The sequence below is a fragment of the Schistocerca cancellata genome, chromosome 2 (genome assembly GCF_023864275.1).
Source record: "Schistocerca cancellata isolate TAMUIC-IGC-003103 chromosome 2, iqSchCanc2.1, whole genome shotgun sequence".
Taxonomy (NCBI): Eukaryota; Metazoa; Arthropoda; class Insecta; order Orthoptera; family Acrididae; genus Schistocerca; species Schistocerca cancellata.
The window spans coordinates 693,742,378-693,763,026 of NC_064627.1; the positions used below are offsets into that span (position 1 = coordinate 693,742,378).

The 20,649-nt window shown below is 40.7% G+C and overlaps 1 protein-coding gene across 1 annotated transcript in view; it reads left to right on the forward strand.

Moving 5' to 3' along the window:
* The window catches only part of LOC126147884 (phenoloxidase 2-like), a 244,693-nt gene that overhangs the window by 161,214 nt on the left and 62,830 nt on the right, over positions 1–20,649 (forward strand). Inside the window, exon 9 of the mRNA XM_049915721.1 lies at positions 16,149–16,313. Within this exon, the coding sequence (XP_049771678.1) occupies positions 16,149–16,313 (165 nt within the window). The remainder of the gene's footprint in view (positions 1–16,148; positions 16,314–20,649) is intronic.

Below are 20,649 nucleotides of genomic sequence, written 5' to 3' on the forward strand. Positions count from 1 at the left end.
TTATCCCAATCTTTAAGAAGGGAAATAGAAAAGAGTGCAAGAACTATCGGGGGATAACTCTGATGAGTCATTGTGCAAAGATTTTTGAGAAAATTTTGGAAGCACAAATTTGAGCAAAATTAGAAGGAAGAGTGAGAGAAGAGCAACATGGCTTCAGAACAGGAAGGTCCACAGTGGATCTTTATTTTAGCTGTAAGACAACTGCAGCAACAGCACTATGAATATGGAATAGATCTACTAATGACCTTCCTGGACACTGAAAAAGACTGAAAAAGCATATGATAGTGTACGCAGAAGCAAAGTGTGGAAAGCCCTGGAGAACATAGGAGTAGCAGAACAGATTGTTTGGAGGATAAGGGAAATGTACCATGGAAGTGTGAGCTGTGTAATTGGTGAAAGGAAGATTAAAGCTATGGTGTTTGCAGATGATCTGACGATTTTGGGGAATAAGGAGGAGGAAGTACAAGAGCAGTTGGATGTATGGGAATGAACAGTACAAGAATATGGGATGAAATTTAGTATAAGTAAGAGTGAGATGATTATCACAACAAGAAAGAAGGAGAGAAGAACGATGGGAATAACAATTGGTGGGGAATGATTGAAGAGAGTGGAGAGTTTCAAGTACATAGGAAGCCTGATACAGGAAGATGGAAAAAAACAACAGAGAAATATACGAGTGAGGGAGTAAAGCAGAAGTATTTCAGAAGAGTGTCAGAAGGCTGATATGGAGCAAGGATGTACCCAAAAATCAGTAAAAAGGTTATATACCAGTCATACTATGTCCCGATCCTGACATATGCATGAGAAACCTGGTTTATGAAAGGAAGAGAGAAAAGCAAAGTACAAGCTAGTGAGATGAAGTTCTTGAATGAACAGTATTTTAGTGACAAAGATAGACAGGTTAGGAAATGAGAGGATCAGAGAGTTAATGAAGGTGGAACCATTACAGGAGGGGATAGAGAAATCAAGGCTGAGATGGTATGGACATGTTAAAAGAATGGAGGAGAAGAGGATACCCAGGAGGATACACGAGATGAAACTGGAAGGAAAGAGACCAAGAGGAAGACGAAGAGACAGAGGGCTGAAAGGAGTAGAGGAATGCTTCCAGAAGAAAGGAGAAGACTGAACCACAGTGAAGACAGAGAGATGGTGGCAGGACAGAAGACAATGGTGAGGCCTATGCTCCATACAGATCCAGCCAGAGGCTGGAAACTGTCCATGATGATGATGATGATTGAATTATCTTTTTATTATCACATGGTACCTATTTAGTCACTCGTATTCTTTTTGTGTGCTAGTACGTGCATTTGATAGATTGTCCAGCCTCACCAGCACTTCACTTCTCTTTACTCACACCTCATAACCAAAATTTATGAATGAATCCTAATCTTTTCACATCGTGTATGTGCACAGATATAAAATTTCAAGAGGAACAATATGAGATGTGTGAGAAAATTAATTTGACCGACAATGCTATGAGTGATCTAACAATGCTGTGTTGTTCATTTCTTCCAGATGCTGAATGTGAGTTTCAGCTCCATACAGCCGTCATGTGATTTTTGAGAGCACCATGAGTGAAATTAAGTTGTGTTGCGTGTTATGAAAATGGAACAACAGAATTTAGAGAGTTTTGTGTCAAACTTGGGAAATCTATGAGTTTGACCTTCAAAAAGTTTGAACAGACCTATGGGAAGCACGCTGTATCAAGAGTTCAAGTTTTCCACTGGCATAAATCATTTTTGGATGGCAAAGAACATGTTGGAGATGAACCTCACTGAGGGCTACCTTCAGCTTCAAAAATGTCAAATGTATGTGTCCTGTTGTGAGATCACACTGACTTTCAACAATAAGGATGATGGATGATCTGTTAAACTTAAACATTTTAACCATACATTAAAGGTTTGTGCCAAGATGATGCTGGAAAACCTCACAACAGAGCAGAAGGACAATTGAAGAAATGTGTGCATTGGCCTTCTTCAGAGAATTGTCAGTGACCACAAGTGGCTCAGTCACATGATGATGGTAATGAATCCTGAATTTTTAGTATAATCTGGAGACAAAATGGCATAGAGAGAAGTGATACACTGAGAGTTCTCCTCAATTGGAAAAAGCTCGAATGAGCAAATCAAAGATAAAAACAATGCTGACAGTAGTGGTGTTGTGCTCAAAGAATGTGTTCCCCAGGACAAACTGTGAACCAAGTGTTTCACAAAGATATCCCTGAAAGGCTCAAGAAAAGAGTGAATCAAGTGAGATGGGACATTGCAGGCAAGTGGATGTTGCATCATGACAACACACTATGTCATGCAGCCAGTTTCATCACAGAATTTTTGACCTCAAAAGGCATTCCTGTTGTTCCACAGCCCCCATATTCATCTGATCTGAGTCCATGTGACGTTTTTCTTTTCTCAACATTGAAAGACGTCTAAAAAGAATGTCATTTTTAGACTCTGGAGAACATTCAGAAGAATGTGACCAACATATTAAAGGCCCTACCACTTGAAGCCTTCCAGCACTGCTACCAAGACTAGGAGCAACTCCACTGGTGTATAGCTGCTGAGGGAACTACTTTCAAAGGGAAAATATTATTTGAAAAAAATTAAAAATTCGGTAGATAAAAAAATCAGCCTCATTACTTTTCTCACACACCTCATATTTTGGTGACGCAAGCAATCTAACAAGTAAATGAAAGCATGGACTGTCTTTATGCCTATGTGACAGATAATCTAACAAGATTTTTGTTTATGTGTTACTCATTGTTTCTGTAAGACCTCTCTAGTTCTCTTCAGCATATTTTGTTCCTTGATTTTCAAGTTTGATTAAAATAATAAAGTGTACAATATTTACACAGTCTGTATTCACCTGCAAATTACGGTTCCCATAAGTGGTGACCCTAACAATGGCAGACAATAAACTAATTGAGAGTGACATCACTTTGCCTACTAATGTGGACAGTACACCTCCAAGTGATTTATCATGTTTTTAGAAGACCTTTGGACTATTCCACTATTGGTGTTAACTGCCAGGCAACTGCTAGTTACTTCGCATCTTATGCAGCTCTCACACAGTTTGCCGGCAAACTGCAGCATGTATTCTGTGCCACGCAGTAAATTGTCACACTGCCATACATTTCACAACAGCCTGTTCTTTTGTTCTGGCTTCTTGGACTTTCCTTTGAGGCCTATGCACCTCAGATAATAATGCAATTTATCCTCACTATTGGGGCACTGGATTTGCAAACTTTGTTGTTATTATCAGATGATGTGCACAACACACCTCCTGAAGGTAAATATACACATATCAAGAACAGTATGAATCACGGAGTGTGCAAACTGATGGACATCCACATTCAACAAGTCTTCAAGGTGAAACTATTGGTGATTAGGTGCCTTCCATTTTTTGGTGTCACCTGAAATCACAGGTTTCTCTGACCAAGGTTTCTGATGCCTCATGCAGACAGATTTGGATGAGCCATTTATCTTTATTGGTGAAAAATGCAGTGATTTCCAATACTTCCTCACCATTCAACTCACAATAACTTATTGCAGATCATCTTTATCATGTTCTATCATTCGATGATGCAAATGGGCCCCAAGAAACTGGACAACATAACTTTGTGGGTAGGGTTGTGACTGCCATCGCTAAGGAGCATTAGCTCCTGCTTGTAGAACTAGTGAGTGTATCAGATTTCAATGATGATGCTTGTTAGCCGAAAGTCTGAGGAGCTCCAGTCACTTCTAGCAGCACTCAACCTACCAGATGGTACAGTGCACATGGTAATGTGAACCAGAATCCAAAACTGTGTTGGTATCATTCTCTCTTTGGGAACCTAACACACAGATGCATACAGCCATGTGATTTCCAAAATGGGGACAGTGATCAAAATTAGGCCCACCTGATTGCTTCACTGTACAGTGCCTACCAACTACTACAGAGAATTCTGCCCCCACTGGAGGTGGGTGAATTACTCATACTCTGCTGTGTGATGATACTGTACTTCCCCGTATAGGCAATATATCTACTTCAAATGCTCCTGAAAAGCCTTCTATTTTTCACTGTGTTCTCATGTAACATCAGCTTTAAGTCAAAGGCATGTATAAGAAGCTAGTTTATTTAATTAATACAGGCTCCGAAGTCAGTGGCCTCCATGCAACAACATCAAGAAACCATTCATCCATAGAATCATGGTTCATAGCAACAAGAAATTCAAGAATTCCTACTTTTGGTGACCGAGATGCAGTCATGAATTTAGGAGTCTCACAGAATTTTCGATGGACATTCCTGATCTCTGACGTCACTGAGCCCGTACTTAGCAGATTTCCTCCTTTGATGCAACATAACTGTATCCATTCAGGAGTCTGCACTTAACATGAACAATGAAATTGTATGTGGTCAATTATAATTGTGCTAGACACTTGCTGTTTGGCAGCAGTCACACCCATCACATGAAATAATTTCAGCATGTTCAGCAGTAGAGGCAAAAACACCACTCTTAAAGGAGCTCTTTACCTTGCTGTCAAATGTTTGTGATCTAATTTGAAAAGTTACAAAAATGCACATTCTTATTGAGAATGAGGCCCTGCATGCCATGTTTTCGACAATGCCGCTGCAGTTGCTATGGCTCAAGAGCATGTACATTAACTCAGAGATGATGATACTAACAGTATGACAGTGAACACAGCAGAATGCAGTGAAGTAAAACATAACACTACACACCACATTCCAATGGTACCAGAGCCAGCAGTTGCTTACAAGGCCTGTTGGTTGGTTCTTTGTAAGTATGCTGCTGTAAAGAAAGAGTTTGCCAGCTGCAGGGGCTATCAGATGTTCTGATAGCCCTTGCACATCTCTCCTACATCTAGTTCAGAAGAAAGATTGTTCATGGCATCTATGGGGTGGACTATCACACCCTGAATGCAAGCACCACACTGGAATTTCAAGATATTTTAGAATGGTAAGATCTAGAGTAAAAACAGTGCAAAGCTAGGAAGAGACAGACTCTTGAGGTATAAAATCAAAAATGTTAATTATAAGAATTTATTTGAGATTAGTGAGGTGTACAAAATTAAGTTAAAATTTTGGCATCTTGGGAAGTGAAGATTAAACTGATGTGCATTAAACAACAATTATTATTTTATCAAAGCTCCTTAGACAATTGGAGCAACAAATAGAAAAATTTAACTAAGGAAGTTTGAAAGTAGCATTGAAAAATCAGTTACATAATGCTTAAATAAAGTATAAACTAACTTAAGTAAAAATGAATTGCACAAATTAACAATCAAGTCATGGAAGTAATTAACAAAATTTGGTATTTACAGCAGCTGAAGACAGTGAATAGGCTGGACAGCAAGGAAATAAACAGAAAAGCAAAAAATTGCATGGGGTGCTTTTGGTAAATTACATGAAGTTTTCAAACTTTATCTTTGGATCAGTATAAACAAATGTGTACACTCTGTTTTTGTATTACCAGTTTTGACTCAAAGCATTGAGAGACGGACTTTTAATATGAATACCATCTTTACACTGAGAGTTGATCAGTGAATATATATATATGTTTCTTCATGTCATCTACCATCATATGCACATATATATACACATACACACTTTCTAATGTCATCCATGCACCTTCCATCTTCTCAGTCTTTTCTTATCTCCTGGAAAATTACACACAGTACATTTTCCACAAAACATCCATTCATTTGTTTATGTGACTTGCATATGATCATCTCATATTTACTATGTTTGTAATTAGATCTTCTACTACAGTTTTTTTCCTGATTCATTTGTGTATTTATCTCTCTCCTAGTAATTCACAACCTGTGAATATTCATTTTTCACTGAGCAACTCTCAGTATAGAAATGGTTTTCACATTAAAAGTCCACATCTCTCTCTCTCTCTCTCTCTCTCTCTCTCTCTCTCTCTCTCTCTCTCGATCGCACTGGACTTTGCATGTTCACTGCAGACTAGGCATCAGTGCAGATTGTGTATGAGTAGTGCACACTTCATACTGGCATTCAGAGCCTGTGGTCAACATGCAATGAAAGACCTAACAGAGTTCTAAAGAGGGCAGCAGATTGTTGGGGCCTGATTAGCTGGATCAGCAGTAACCAAGACAGCCAACTTATTGAATGTTTCAAGAGCAACTGTTTCAACAGTCATGAAAGCATGCATGAAACATTGAAAGACATCAATGTGTAAACATAATAGTGGGTGCAAATCAAAACTACATGACAGAGATTGTCATATGCCAACACAACTTGTGTCAAAACAACACAAAACTGAGGCCACAGTTGCCTGAGACTGCAGTCATGTGTGTGTGAGCTGTGGTTGCTGAGTATATGTTTGTTTGTTGTCTAATTTTGAGATGGCATTACCGGCCGAAAGTTATATTTGTGACAGTCTGTTTGTTGTGCCTATCTGCGACTCGGCATCACCATTATATGGTGAGTAGCAATTCGTCCCCAGACAGGATGAGAAGGAAAGACTGATTGTTGGGGACTGCACTGGACGATATTTGAAAACCTGTGAGCTTAAAGGTGGAAGACAGGGTAATATGCAAGACAGAGATTACTACTAAAACATCCTGCATGAGTTAATAAGAGTGAAAAGCCAAGTGCGTTGTATGTAACAGAAGTGGGACGGGGAAACATGAAAAATAGATAATTCAGAAAATGAAAGATGTCATCATCATCAGTTATCTGCTATATTAGCAGGTACTTTGCCTCTCCATTTTCTGTGATCCATTGCTTCCTTCTTAAGGCTGCTGTATGTTGTACCGTCCATCACATCATCCAGTATCTGGAATCTCTTCCTTCCTCGCTTCCTTTTCCCTTCTGCATAACCTTTTAAAACTGTTTTTATCAGTCCGTCATTCTTTCTTAATATATGCCCAATCCAATTTCTTTTTCTTCTCTTTATTACATCTAGTAACTGTCTTTTCTCTCCCACTCTTCTCATAGTCCATGTTTCAGCGCCATATAGAAGAACAATCCATACAAGACATTTTATGAGTCTCTTTCTGAGTTCTCTGTCCAGACTGCTGCAGAAAATTCTCCTTTTCTTATAAAACGCCTCTTTTGCCATTGCTGTACTTGTTTTAATTTCTGTGGTGGACTTCCAGTCGGTGTCTATCCTGCTTCCAAGATACTTAAAATTTTGCACCTGTTCTAGTATTTCTCCATTCAGCATAATTTTTATTTCCTTATTTCCTCCTAGTGCCAATACTTTTGTCTTATTTGTGTTAATTTTGATTCCATATTTTTTTCCAGTGCAATGGTGTCCACCAAATCCTGTAATTCTTTTTCCCCTGTGGCTAGAAGGACCATGTCATCAGCAAACCTCAAACACCCTACTCTTCTTCCTCCAATTTCTACTCCTTTGTCATCTATTGAGAATTGGTCAATCATATTTTCCAAATAGAGGTTGAAAACTGTGATAGATGTAGGAAACTGAAAAGGAGTGAAGAAAGGAGTAGTTACTGTGAATAACTGCTGAGATGGAAGGAATTAACATTAATTAAGGCCCAGTGGGTGACAAGAACCAAGGATATGTTGTAGTGCTAGTTCGTACCTGCAGATTTCTGGGAAACTGGTGTCTATTGAGGAAGAATCCAGATGGCACATGTGGTGAAACAGGCACCGAGATCAGGACTGTCATATTGTACAGTATCCTCTGCAACAGGATGTTTTGTGTTGCCTGTATACACCCTGTGCCTATGCCCATTCATCCTGACTGATAAGTGGGTGGTAATGTGATAGTCATGCCAAAGGCCAAACATTTTTTACATAACACCTATGAATCAACATATGTCATATATATATGACCGAAACTCTTTGCCTTTACAAATGTCTGCTTGTGTCTGTGTATATGCGGATGGATATGTGTGTGTGTGCGAGTGTATACCTGTCCTTTTTTTCCCCCTAAGGTAAGACTTTCCGCTCCCGGGATTGGAATGACTCCTTACCCTCTCCCTTAAAACCCACATCCTTTCATCTTTCCCTCTCTTTCCCTCTTTCCTGACGAAGCAACCGTTTGTTGCGAAAGCTTGAATACACACAAAATTCTAGCTTTCGCAACCAACGGCTGCTTCGTCAGGAAAGAGGGAAGGAGAGGGAAAGTCGAAAGGATGTGGGTTTTAAGGGAGAGGGTAAGGAGTCATTCCAATACCGGGAGTGGAAAGACTTACCTTAGGGGGAAAAAAGGACGGGTATACACTAGCACACACACACACATATCCATCCACACATATACAGACACAATATGTCTGCTTGTGTCTGTATATGTGTGGATGGATATGTGTGTGTGTGTGTGTGCAAGTGTATACCCGTCCTTTTTTCCCCCTAAGGTAAGTCTTTCCGCTCCCAGGATTGGAATGACTCTTTACCCTCTTCATATATATATATATATATATATATATATATATATATATATATATATATATATATATATATAATAGAAGGAAACATTCCACGTGGGAAAAAATATATATAAAAACAAAGATGATTTGACTTACCAAACGAAAGCGCTGGCATGTCGATAGACACACAAACAAACACAAACATACACACAAAATTCTAGCTTTCGCAACCAACGGCTGCTTCGTCAGGAAAGAGGGAAGGAGAGGGAAAGTCGAAAGGATGTGGGTTTTAAGGGAGAGGGTAAGGAGTCATTCCAATCCCGGGAGTGGAAAGACTTACCTTAGGGGGAAAAAAGGACGGGTATACACTCGCGCACACACACACACATATCCATCCACACATCCATATATATATATATATATATATATATATATATATATATATAAAAAGAAAGATGATGAGACTTACCAAACAAAAGCGCTGGCAGGTCGATAGACACACACACAAACACAAACATACACACAAAATCTAGCTTTCGCAACCAATGGTTGCCTCGTCAGGAATAAAATCCACCGTTTCCAGTTCACAAACAGTTCCTTTCAGCTATTAAACAACCTTTTCGGCTAATTTTAATATCTTTTGCTTTATTTCCATTTCCGTTTTTCTCAAAAATCTTTCCTGACGAGGCAACCATTGGTTGCGAAAGCTAGATTTTGTGTGTATGTTTGTGTTTGTGTGTGTGTCTATCGACCTGCCAGCGCTTTTGTTTGGTAAGTCTCATCATCTTTCTTTTTAAATATATTTTTCCCACGTGGAATGTTTCCCTCTATTATATATATATATATATATATATACCTAAAAACAAAGATGATGTGACTTACCAAATGAAAGTGCTGGCAGGTCGACAGACACACAAACGAACACAAACATACACACAAAATTCAAGCTTTTGCAACAAACTGTTGCCTCATCAGGAAAGAGGGAAGGAGAGGGAAAGACGAAAGGATGTGGGTTTTAAGGGAGAGGGTAAGGAGTCATTCCAGTCCCGGGAGCAGAAAGACTTACCTTAGGGGGAAAAAAGGACGGGTATACACTCGCACACACACACATATCCATCCACACATACACAGACACAAGCAGACATATTTAAAGACAAAGAGTTTGGGCAGAGATGTCAGTCGAGGCAGAGGTGCAGAGGCAAAGATGTTGTTGAATGACAGGTGAGGTATGAGTGGCGGCAACTTGAAATTAGCGGAGATTGAGGCCTGGTGGATAACGGGAAGAGAGGATATATTGAAGAGCAAGTTCCCATCTCCGGAGTTCAAATAGGTTGGTGTTAGTAGGAAGTATCCAGATAACCCGGACGGTGTAACACTGCGCCAAGATGTGCTGGTCGTGCACCAAGGCATGTTTAGCCACAGGGTGATCCTCATTACCAACAAACACTGTCTGCCTGTGTCCATTCATGCGAATGGACAGTTTGTTGCTGGTCATTCCCACATAGAATGCATCACAGTGTAGGCAGGTCAGTTGGTAGATCACGTGGGTGCTTTCACACGTGGCTCTGCCTTTGATTGTGTACACCTTCCGGGTTACAGGACTGGAGTAGGTGGTGGTGGGAGGGTGCATGGGGCAGGTTTTACACCGGGGGCGGTTACAAGGGTAGGAGCCAGAGGGTAGGGAAGGTGGTTTGGGGATTTCATAGGGATGAACTAAGAGGTTACGAAGGTTAGGTGGACGGCGGAAAGACACTCTTGGTGGAGTGGGGAGGATTTCATGAAGGGTGGATCTCATTTCAGGGCAGGATTTGAGGAAGTCGTATCCCTGCTGGAGAGCCACATTCAGAATCTGATCCAGTCCCGGAAAGTATCCTGTCACAAGTGGGGCACTTTTGTGGTTCTTCTGTGGGAGGTTCTGGGTTTGAGAGGATGAGGAAGTGGCTCTGGTTATTTGCTTCTGTACCAGGTCGGGAGGGTAGTTGTGGGATGTGAAAGCTGTTGTCAGGTTGTTGGTGTAATGCTTCAGGGATTCCGGACTGGAGCAGATTCGTTTGCCACGAAGACCTAGGCTGTAGGGAAGGGACCGTTTGATGTGGAATGGGTGGCAGCTGTCGTAATGGAGGTACTGTTGCTTGTTGGTGGGTTTGATGTGGACGGACGTGTGAAGCTGGCCATTGGACAGGTGAAGGTCAACATCAAGGAAAGTGGCATGGGATTTGGAGTAGGACCAGGTGAATGTGATGGAACCAAAGGAGTTGAGGTTGGAGAGGAAATTCTGGAGTTCTTCTTCACTGTGAGTCCAGATCATGAAGATGTCATCAATAAATCTGTACCAAACTTTGGGTTGGCAGGCCTGGGTAACCAAGAAGGCTAACTCTAAGCGACCCATGAATAGGTTGGCATATGAGGGGGCCATCCTGGTACCCATGGCTGTTCCCTTTAATTGTTGGTATGTCTGGTTTTCAAAAGTGAAGAAGTTGTGGGTCAGGATGAAGCTGGCTAAGGTAATGAGGAAAGAGGTTTTAGGTAGGGTGGCAGGTGATTGGCGTGAAAGGAAGTGCTCCATCGCAGCGAGGCCCTGGACGTGTGGGATATTTCTGTATAAGGAAGTGGCATCAGTGGTTACAAGGATGGTTCTGGGGGTAACGGATTGGGTAAGGATTCCAGGCGTTCGAGAAAGTGGTTGGTGTCTTTGATGAAGGATGGGAGACTGCATGTAATGGGTTGAAGGTGTTGATCTACGTAGGCAGAGATACGTTCTGTGGGGGCTTGGTAACCAGCTACAATGGGGCGGCCGGGATGATTGGGTTTGTGAATTTTAGGAAGAAGGTAGAAGGTAGGGATGCGGGGTGTCGGTGGGATCAGGAGGTTGATGGAGTCAGGTGAAAGGTTTTGTAGGGGGCCTAAGGTTCTGAGGATTCCATCCCCTTTAACCATAATCTACTATACAATTTTATCCCGCCTATATATGCTCAACAATACATAACCCACTTCCCAATCATAACCAAAAAATTTTATTTTCCGCTTTCAACACTACCGCTGCTATTAAATCCACCGTTCTTGTTTCTGCTTTCACGTATTTAACAACCATTTCGGCTAGTTCTAATAACTTTAACTTTATTTCCATTTCCGTTTTTCGCACATCACTGATCATTTTAGCCGCTCCCCACAGGTTTTAACGTCATTATTTCTACAATTGTTAGCCCCATTTTCGCAATCTTTCACCACAACACCACTCCTTTAATACGTTTTTTCGAAATTTTCTCGAAATTTTCCCGAATTTCTCCGTCCTTTAACGTGATTTAGCGGCAACACAACCACCTAACCTTTTTGCACATCGCTGTCTACCAACCCAAGTTCACCACAGGATCAACTTAACCAACACTTTTTCGCCTTTTTTCATACCAGATCTCCAATTGCTTTCTAGTTCACCTTTATCTCTCCCCATATATTTCTATCTTTCTTTTTCATTTCAACCTCATGTTAAACTTTCCACCTTCTAATACCTTGTCACCCTCACAACACCCCCACAACGACCCCATTAAGTTTTATTTACATTCCCTCCGCAAACATGCCTTCACCCTAGCCAGATTACGCTCACATATTTTATTTTCTCAGGCTTGTCTGACATTTGGCATAACCCCCAAAGGCCTCACACTTAAAGTTCCCATCTCTGGCTGCAACCCTTCTTTCCATCAGTCCCTATACCAGTTCCAAACTGAACAATCCATTGCCCTCACCCACCTAATCCTTCACCTACACATCAACTCAGCCAATGAACACACCCGTCAACTCCTATCCTTAATAAAAGTCCTCAATCTTTCCTCTCCCACATCCACACCGGCTATTCAGAGCATCCTCCTACAGGCCAACCGCCAATTAGAACAGCATGCTACCCTTCACCTTAAAAAACTATCCAATCTCCTGGTTTCCCACCTCCGGAAAGGCAACTTACTCACCCTTCACAACCTTTCCAGCAAACCTCAACCACCTCTCATAGCACACAAACCCAGTCTCTCCCATCTACTCAATCTCCCACTTCCAGCTCAACTCCCTCCAAAACCTCAAAATTCCGATCAACACAATCTGGCACCACAACACCCTAATTCAGTAGTTAACCTTTCCTCCAAACCTCTCTCCCAATCCGAAACCTCTGTCCTATCCAAAGGCCTCACCTTCAGCCCCACTCCCAGATTCAACCAAACAGCCCTCGTCAAAGATTTACTGTCCTACACTCGTACTCTCTGCTGGAAGTATCACTTTTCCATGAAGAAAAATGATCCTAATCCTACCCCTAATGATCCAACTCCCCAAGACACTATCCAAATTGAACCCTGCCTGGAACAGTTCCGTCCTCCGTCACAGCGGGACCCACCTCCTCTTCCTCAAAATCACCCTCTCCAAACCTTCCAGGAATTTCTGACTTCCAGCCTTGCCCCTCAATCCTTCTTAAAAAACCTTAATCCTACTCCCAACATCACCACTGCTGAAGCCCAGGCTATCCGTGATCTGAAGGCTGACCGGTCCATCGTCATTCTTCCGGCGGACAAGGGTTCCACGACCGTGGTACTTGATCGTCGGGAGTATGTGGCTGAGGGACTGCGTCAGCTTTCAGACAACACCACATACAAAGTTTGCCAAGGTAATCCCATTCCTGATGTCCAGGCAGAGCTTCAAGGAATCCTCAGAACCTTAGGCCCCCTACAAAACCTTTCACCTGACTCCATCAACCTCCTGACCCCACTGACACCCCGCACCCCTACCTTCTACCTTCTTCCTAAAATTCACAAACCCAATCAACCCAGCCACCCCATTGTAGCTGGTTACCAAGCCCCCACAGAACGTATCTCTGCCTACGTAGATCAACACCTTCAACCCATTACATGCAGTCTCCCATCCTTCATCAAAGACACCAACCACTTTCTCGAACGCCTGGAATCCTTACCCAATCCGTTACCCCCAGAAACCATCCTTGTAACCATTGATGCCACTTCCTTATACACAAATATCCCGCACGTCCAGGGCCTCGCTGCGATGGAGCACTTCCTTTCACGCCAATCACCTGCCACCCTACCTAAAACCTCTTTCCTCATTACCTTAGCCAGCTTCATCCTGACCCACAACTTCTTCACTTTTGAAAACCAGACATACCAACAATTAAAGGGAACAGCCATGGGTACCAGGATGGCCCCCACATATGCCAACCTATTCATGGGTCGCTTAGAGGAAGCCTTCTTGGTTACCCAGGCCTGCCAACCCAAAGTTTGGTACAGATTTATTGATGACATCTTCATGATCTGGACTCACAGTGAAGAAGAACTCCAGAATTTCCTCTCCAACCTCAACTCCTTTGGTTCCATCACATTCACCTGGTCCTACTCCAAATCCCATGCCACTTTCCTTGATGTTGACCTTCACCTGTCCAATGGCCAGCTTCACACGTCCGTCCACATCAAACCCACCAACAAGCAACAGTACCTCCATTACGACAGCTGCCACCCATTCCACATCAAACGGTCCCTTCCCTACAGCCTAGGTCTTCGTGGCAAACGAATCTGCTCCAGTCCGGAATCCCTGAAGCATTACACCAACAACCTGACAACAGCTTTCGCATCCCGCAACTACCCTCCCGACCTGGTACAGAAGCAAATAACCAGGGCCACTTCCTCATCCTCTCAAACCCAGAACCTCCCACAGAAGAACCACAAAAGTGCCCCACTTGTGACAGGATACTTTCCGGGACTGGATCAGATTCTGAATGTGGCTCTCCAGCAGGGATACGACTTCCTCAAATCCTGCCCTGAAATGAGATCCATCCTTCATGAAATCCTCCCCACTCCACCAAGAGTGTCTTTCCGCCGTCCACCTAACCTTCGTAACCTCTTAGTTCATCCCTATGAAATCCCCAAACCACCTTCCCTACCCTCTGGCTCCTACCCTTGTAACCACCCCCGGTGTAAAACCTGCCCCATGCACCCTCCCACCACCACCTACTCCAGTCCTGTAACCCGGAAGGTGTACACAATCAAAGGCAGAGCCACGTGTGAAAGCACCCACGTGATCTACCAACTGACCTGCCTACACTGTGATGCATTCTATGTGGGAATGACCAGCAACAAACTGTCCATTCGCATGAATGGACACAGGCAGACAGTGTTTGTTGGTAATGAGGATCACCCTGTGGCTAAACATGCCTTGGTGCACGACCAGCACATCTTGGTGCAGTGTTACACTGTCCGGGTTATCTGGATACTTCCTACTAACACCAACCTATCCAAACTCCGGAGATGGGAACTTGCTCTTCAGTATATCCTCTCTTCCCGTTATCCACCAGGCCTCAATCTCCGCTAATTTCAAGTTGCCGCCACTCATACCTCACCTGTCATTCAACAACATCTTTGCCTCTGCACCTCTGCCTCGACTGACATCTCTGCCCAAACTCTTTGTCTTTAAATATGTCTGCTTGTGTCTGTGTATGTGTGGATGGATATGTGTGTGTGTGCGAGTGTATACCCGTCCTTTTTTCCCCCTAAGGTAAGTCTTTCTGCTCCCGAGACTGGAATGACTCCTTACCCTCTCCCTTAAAACCCACATCCTTTCATCTTTCCCTCTCCTTCCCTCTTTCCTGATGAGGCAACAGTTTGTTGCGAAAGCTTGAATTTTGTGTGTATGTTTGTGTTCGTTTGTGTGTCTGTCGACCTGCCAGCACTTTCATTTGGTAAGTCACATCATCTTTGTTTTTAGGTGTATATATATATATATATATATATATATATATATATAACTGAAGACTATAATACATGGGCAAGTTTGGGGAAGATCTTTACTCAGCAGTCAATGTCAAATGGCTTATGACGATGATGATGATGATGATACTGTTTTTCTTCTTCAGTGCAGAGTTGTCTTTACATCAGGAACAGATGCAAGAGCCCACCTCAATGTTTTAGTTAAGAATAATAAGTACTGTGTTTCCTCAATCAACTTTATACATCTCTCCTTGAGTGATTTTCATATGGGTAAAACCATGGACCTCACTGAAGATTCATTTCCCATTAAGCAACTTTCATTGGAGTTTCATTTTGATAGGATATATGTTTAAAATAATTTTTTCTATTAGATGTTTATGTGGATGTATATACCATTTATTATAAATACTGGGAGCTCATGTGCAACTGGTCCTATCTACTGTTTCTACCTTTGTCCTACTATTACACATTTTCATATTAACCAAGAATGGGTGAAAGTGTGTTCCAACAAGATGCCCAACTATCACTTCACTGTGATGGCTATTATGTTGTCTTTTCTACCAGACAGGCAGTGACAAGTAGTGTTGGTATCCTCCAGTCCTGTGGCAACATGGCCTACAGCTTGCTATTCACTGCTAAAAATTTTGAAATAAGAACTAGACACACAACAACAGCCAGATGTCACTAAAAACTGAGAAGTAACATCTATTATGCATATTTGCATATTTGTGGACAAGTATAAAAGAAAATGTTGAATAAAAAACCCTTTGGATGAATTGCTTTCCATTACAATATTCATTCCCAGTATCACCAAGATATGTTTCAAATGTTTTACATTGAATTCTGGTTGGAATTCTCCTTGTGACAAAATGATGATGTCAGTTTTAGTTTACATGCAGATCATTTTTCTGTCTAACATAGTAATTTTAGGAGATAAGCAATATTGAGAGCTGAGAATATTGAATAATTTCATTTCAAATTATATTCATTTTCACATATTTGAAATTTAATTTTTCTGTGGTCATCAGTGCTTTTTATCCTGCAGGACAGAGGAGAATATGTACCTTTAACAGAGGAAAAAGGTATTGATATGTTAGGTAACATGGTGCAATCAAGCTCCCTGTCAGTTAACAAGAATTTCTATGGTGACATGCACAACCTTGGGCATATGATGGTTGCCTACTGTCATGATCCTGATGGACGAAATTTGGTATGTATTATTTCCTAGAAATGTTTTAAAAGTCAAAGATTGTGTCACTTAATAATAAACACATGTTTAATGCTCATGTTTTGTACAGATTTTCCCATTCTCACTGGAAAAGCTTTCAGGATAATGCAGCAGCTAGACATTGGGAGGAGGGAAGCAAATATAAGAAATTACATTAAAGACAAAAGTTTTTTGAAAATTATAAGCCAAAATAGTTACTAACAACCAGCAGTGGATTGTACCACATTTTTTTAGAACTGTACAAGACTGTTCTTGCATTCAGAGCATATATGCAAACTGTACACAGCTCCCATTCTCCCACAGTCCACAACCCTCCAATGTGAATGGATTAATGTAAACACTGCCACAGTATTAAAAACTCTCATGCAGTGCTTGCGCATTATCACAGATTAGAATTATTTTTTGCAGTAACTTATTCCTAATCCAAATTTTGGGATTAAGCTCAATTGACATTGTTCAAGCACAATCAGGTGATGCCATTTTATTTGTAACTCACATGTGTTGGTGAACAACTAGAGGAACTTAATTTGATAAGTCAGTAGCTTTTTCCTTCACAAGTACACTGGACTATCTCCAATTAACTATGTAGCATTAACTGTGCTTGGCATCTACCCACTGATGTTTTCACGTAAGTTACTAAAGTAATCATGATGTAGGTTCAATGCACATGTACAGTGATGCTTGGAGGGCACCTGCTGTTAACTGTGTTACAAACAGTACTGTTACAATAGAGAAGGAAAGTTGCTACTCACCATATAGTGGAGATGCTGAAACCACACTGTGGTTTCAGTTGTCTGAGACTGCTGTTGTGTGGGCGAGTTGCGTTTGCATGAGTGTGTGTGTGTGTGTGCATGTATGTCTATTGTTAACAAAGGCATTAATGACCAAGAGCTATATTTGTGTGAATCTTTTTGTTATGCCTATTGCAACTCAGCATCTCCGCTATATGGTAAATAGCACTTTCCTTCTCTAATATTGTTACATTGCATCCTGGATATTCCATCGTTTGATTTTTGCGAAATGGTAGTGTTAGTTGCACCCATTTGTTGTGCCACAGGTTAACTGCTTATTTCTAATTATCAAATCACTTTGTCAAGCTATGCCTCTTTGCACATTTTGTTCTTTATCTCACTCCTACTTCAAGACACTGTAATCACAATTGCCCTATTTTTCTTTTTTCTTTTTTTGTGTGTGTGTGGAGGTAGGGGGGAAGAGTGAAGCAAGGAAAAAAAATCTGCTAGCAAGCTAATGTGTATGAAGAACAGCAAGCTTCGAATCTCTTTTACATGGAGCTTGTTTGACCACAAGCTATATTGTATTATTAATTTGTCAATGTGTACACATAAACTATAAACTCATCAACATATAAATATGAAGAGCATTGAAATACTCACTCTAGTTTTTACTCACCAAGTGGTGGTGAAACACACACATAAAGGACTCTTGTAATTGGCAAGCTTTTGGAGACAGTGGCTTCTTTTTCAGGCAGAAGGGTTGAAGGGGAAGGAAGAAGGGTGAAGGAGAAGGACTGGAGAAGTCTAGAAAAAGTGGTAGATTTTGCAGAAAGTCATCCAGAACCATGGTCAGGGGGGACTTACCATACAGGATGAGAAGGAAAGAGTGATTGTTGGATTTCTTTCCTTCTCATCTCGTATGGTAAGTCTGCGATTCTGGGTAAATTTTCTGAAATCTACCCATTTTCCTTGACCTCTCCAGTCCTTTTCCTTCAACTTTCTTCCTATCCCTTCAACCCTTATGCTTGAAAAAGGAGCCACTGGATCTGAAAGCTTGCCAATTACAATAGTCTTCTATGTGTGTGTTCTTCTGCCGCTTGGTGAGTAGATTTTTTATCTATCCAATTACATAATTTTGTCAATATTTAATTTTTTTTGTTATATTCACTCTAGTTTTTGATCGACATTGTCCTCTGAAAACATTGCTGAATGCACCTGATAGTTTCCATCAACACCAATTTTTCATTATACCCTCTCAAAAGTGAGGCAAGTTGACGAAAACATTATGATGATAAATTTTACAATTCATGAAGGTGCCACTAAATGGACAACTTGTACCTAATGTGACGTCCCCTCTCCCCTTTTGTTGTTGCTGTTGATGTTGAGCCACTACCGCTACAGCTCGGTCGGTGGAATTGAGATGCAACGCACAGTGATGATTGTCCCTGTCGGATAACATGGAACAGCACCTGAAAATCTCTCAAGAAAATTGTTCCTCACGTAATGTATGAAAGTCCATTTGCGAGTCTGCACAGTCTTCTCAGCGATGCGAACTGCTGATTTTAATTGTCTGTTATGGTTTTATGATAGTTTGCTATGCCTGGTTAGTTAGTTATTGCAGTATTGAGTGGATCATTCATCACCGGCGCCGTTTCACACCACTGAAGTGAGGAAAAATTCATTTGCTGTTCAGTATCAGTAGTTGTTGTTACATTGCTAGGCAGAATTGTTCACTACGGTATGGCATAAATCCAGAGATAATCTATAATGCTACCTTTTGGCAAAACACTCCTTTCAATGCTCAATGTTCATCAAGTCACTCTTTCAATTAAAATGTTCACAGTTAATTAATTTTGATCATCAACTATCACACAGTTCAATTAATGATGGAGCCAACACGTGAGATTTCCATTACTGACGAACATTTTTATTGTTCCTTCTTAGCAGTTAGTTTATAATCATCACACCACATGCACACTGATGGATCAGATCAATTAAGATTCTTTTCAGTTCGGTGGTAATGACAATTGACAACTTTTACAATTGGTGTATTTGTATTATCTTCATGTGGTCATATTAATGTTTCCTACTCAAGGCTAATCAGGTATTGCAGTCTTCAATACTATGTCCATTCTTCGTTGTAACTGTTCACTTTGATGAAGGGGAGTCCAACAATAATATCTCCAATAATTAGAGTTCATTAACTCATCATACACTATCAGAATATCACTTTAGTTCAAGTTCTGAAGTCAGAATAACTGAGAACAAAGTCTGCGCATCTTTATCATGCAATAGTACTTTTTTTGAATAGAAACAATCTCGTGGCGTTCTGTCTGTAGTACTATAACAAATGGTGCTCTCTCATGACTTGACAACAAGCAAGCGACTAACATTTCCATGATCATTTATTGTAGACACATTGAATTTCCTTTTCGCCACATTTACAACTCTCTTTCACAATAAATGTTATCTCTGACCGACATATTACTTTGGACTTAACTTTTGTCATACTAATTTGCAGTTATTACTGAAATGTTTGGTAGCTAATTAAAATAAACTTTCTTTCTACCTTTTTATCATGACATACTCAGTAATTATTGAAATTGGTGTTCATCAAAACTTTAAGGTGTTATATTATTGTCAAAGTTGTCGTACCTGTCACGATAACACTGTTCCCTACTTTAAATTATCATGACATTCTTATTTGGGTTTTTGGGTTTCTTGGGGTGTTACACTAATCATCATAGATCTCTAGCATCTGGCCACATGTGTCAAACCTAAATGTCTCATTCTACAATAATTCATTTTTCGAAGAAGATGAAGTAAATGTTCCAGAATTCGAATTAAGAACAGGTGCCAACATGATAGACTTAGAAGTAGCTATCCTCAGAGTAGTGAGGCAACTTAAATCACTTAATAAAATCAAGTCTTCTTGTCCACACTGTATATAAATTAGGTTCCTTTCAGAGTACTCTGATGCAATAGCTCCGTACTTAACATACATTTAACATATACAACCCCTCACTCAATGAAAGATCTGTGCCTAAAGACTGGAAAGTTGCATGTATCACACTAATATTCATACAGCAATAGGAGTAATCCACTTAATTACAGGCTCATATCATTAACATCAATATGCATCAGCATTTTGGAACATATATTGTGTCTGAACATTATGAATTACATTGAAGAGAATGATCTATTGACACACAGTCAATACAGATTTAGAAAACATAACTACTTATTTACTCACCTGAAGTGTTGAGTGCTATTGACAAGGGATTTCAAACTGATTCCATATTTCTAGATTTTCAGAATCTATTGATACACAGTCAATACAGATTTAGAAAACATAACTACTTATTTACTCACCTGAAGTGTTGAGTGCTATTGACAAGGGATTTCAAACTGATTCCATATTTCTAGATTTTCAGAATGCTTTTGACGCTGTTCCTCACAAGTGGCTTGTAATCAAATTGCCTGCTTATGGAATATTGTCTCAGTTATGTGACTGGATTCGTGGTTTCCTGTCTGAGCTGTCACAGTTCGTACTGACTGATGAAGAGACATCGAGTAAAACAGAG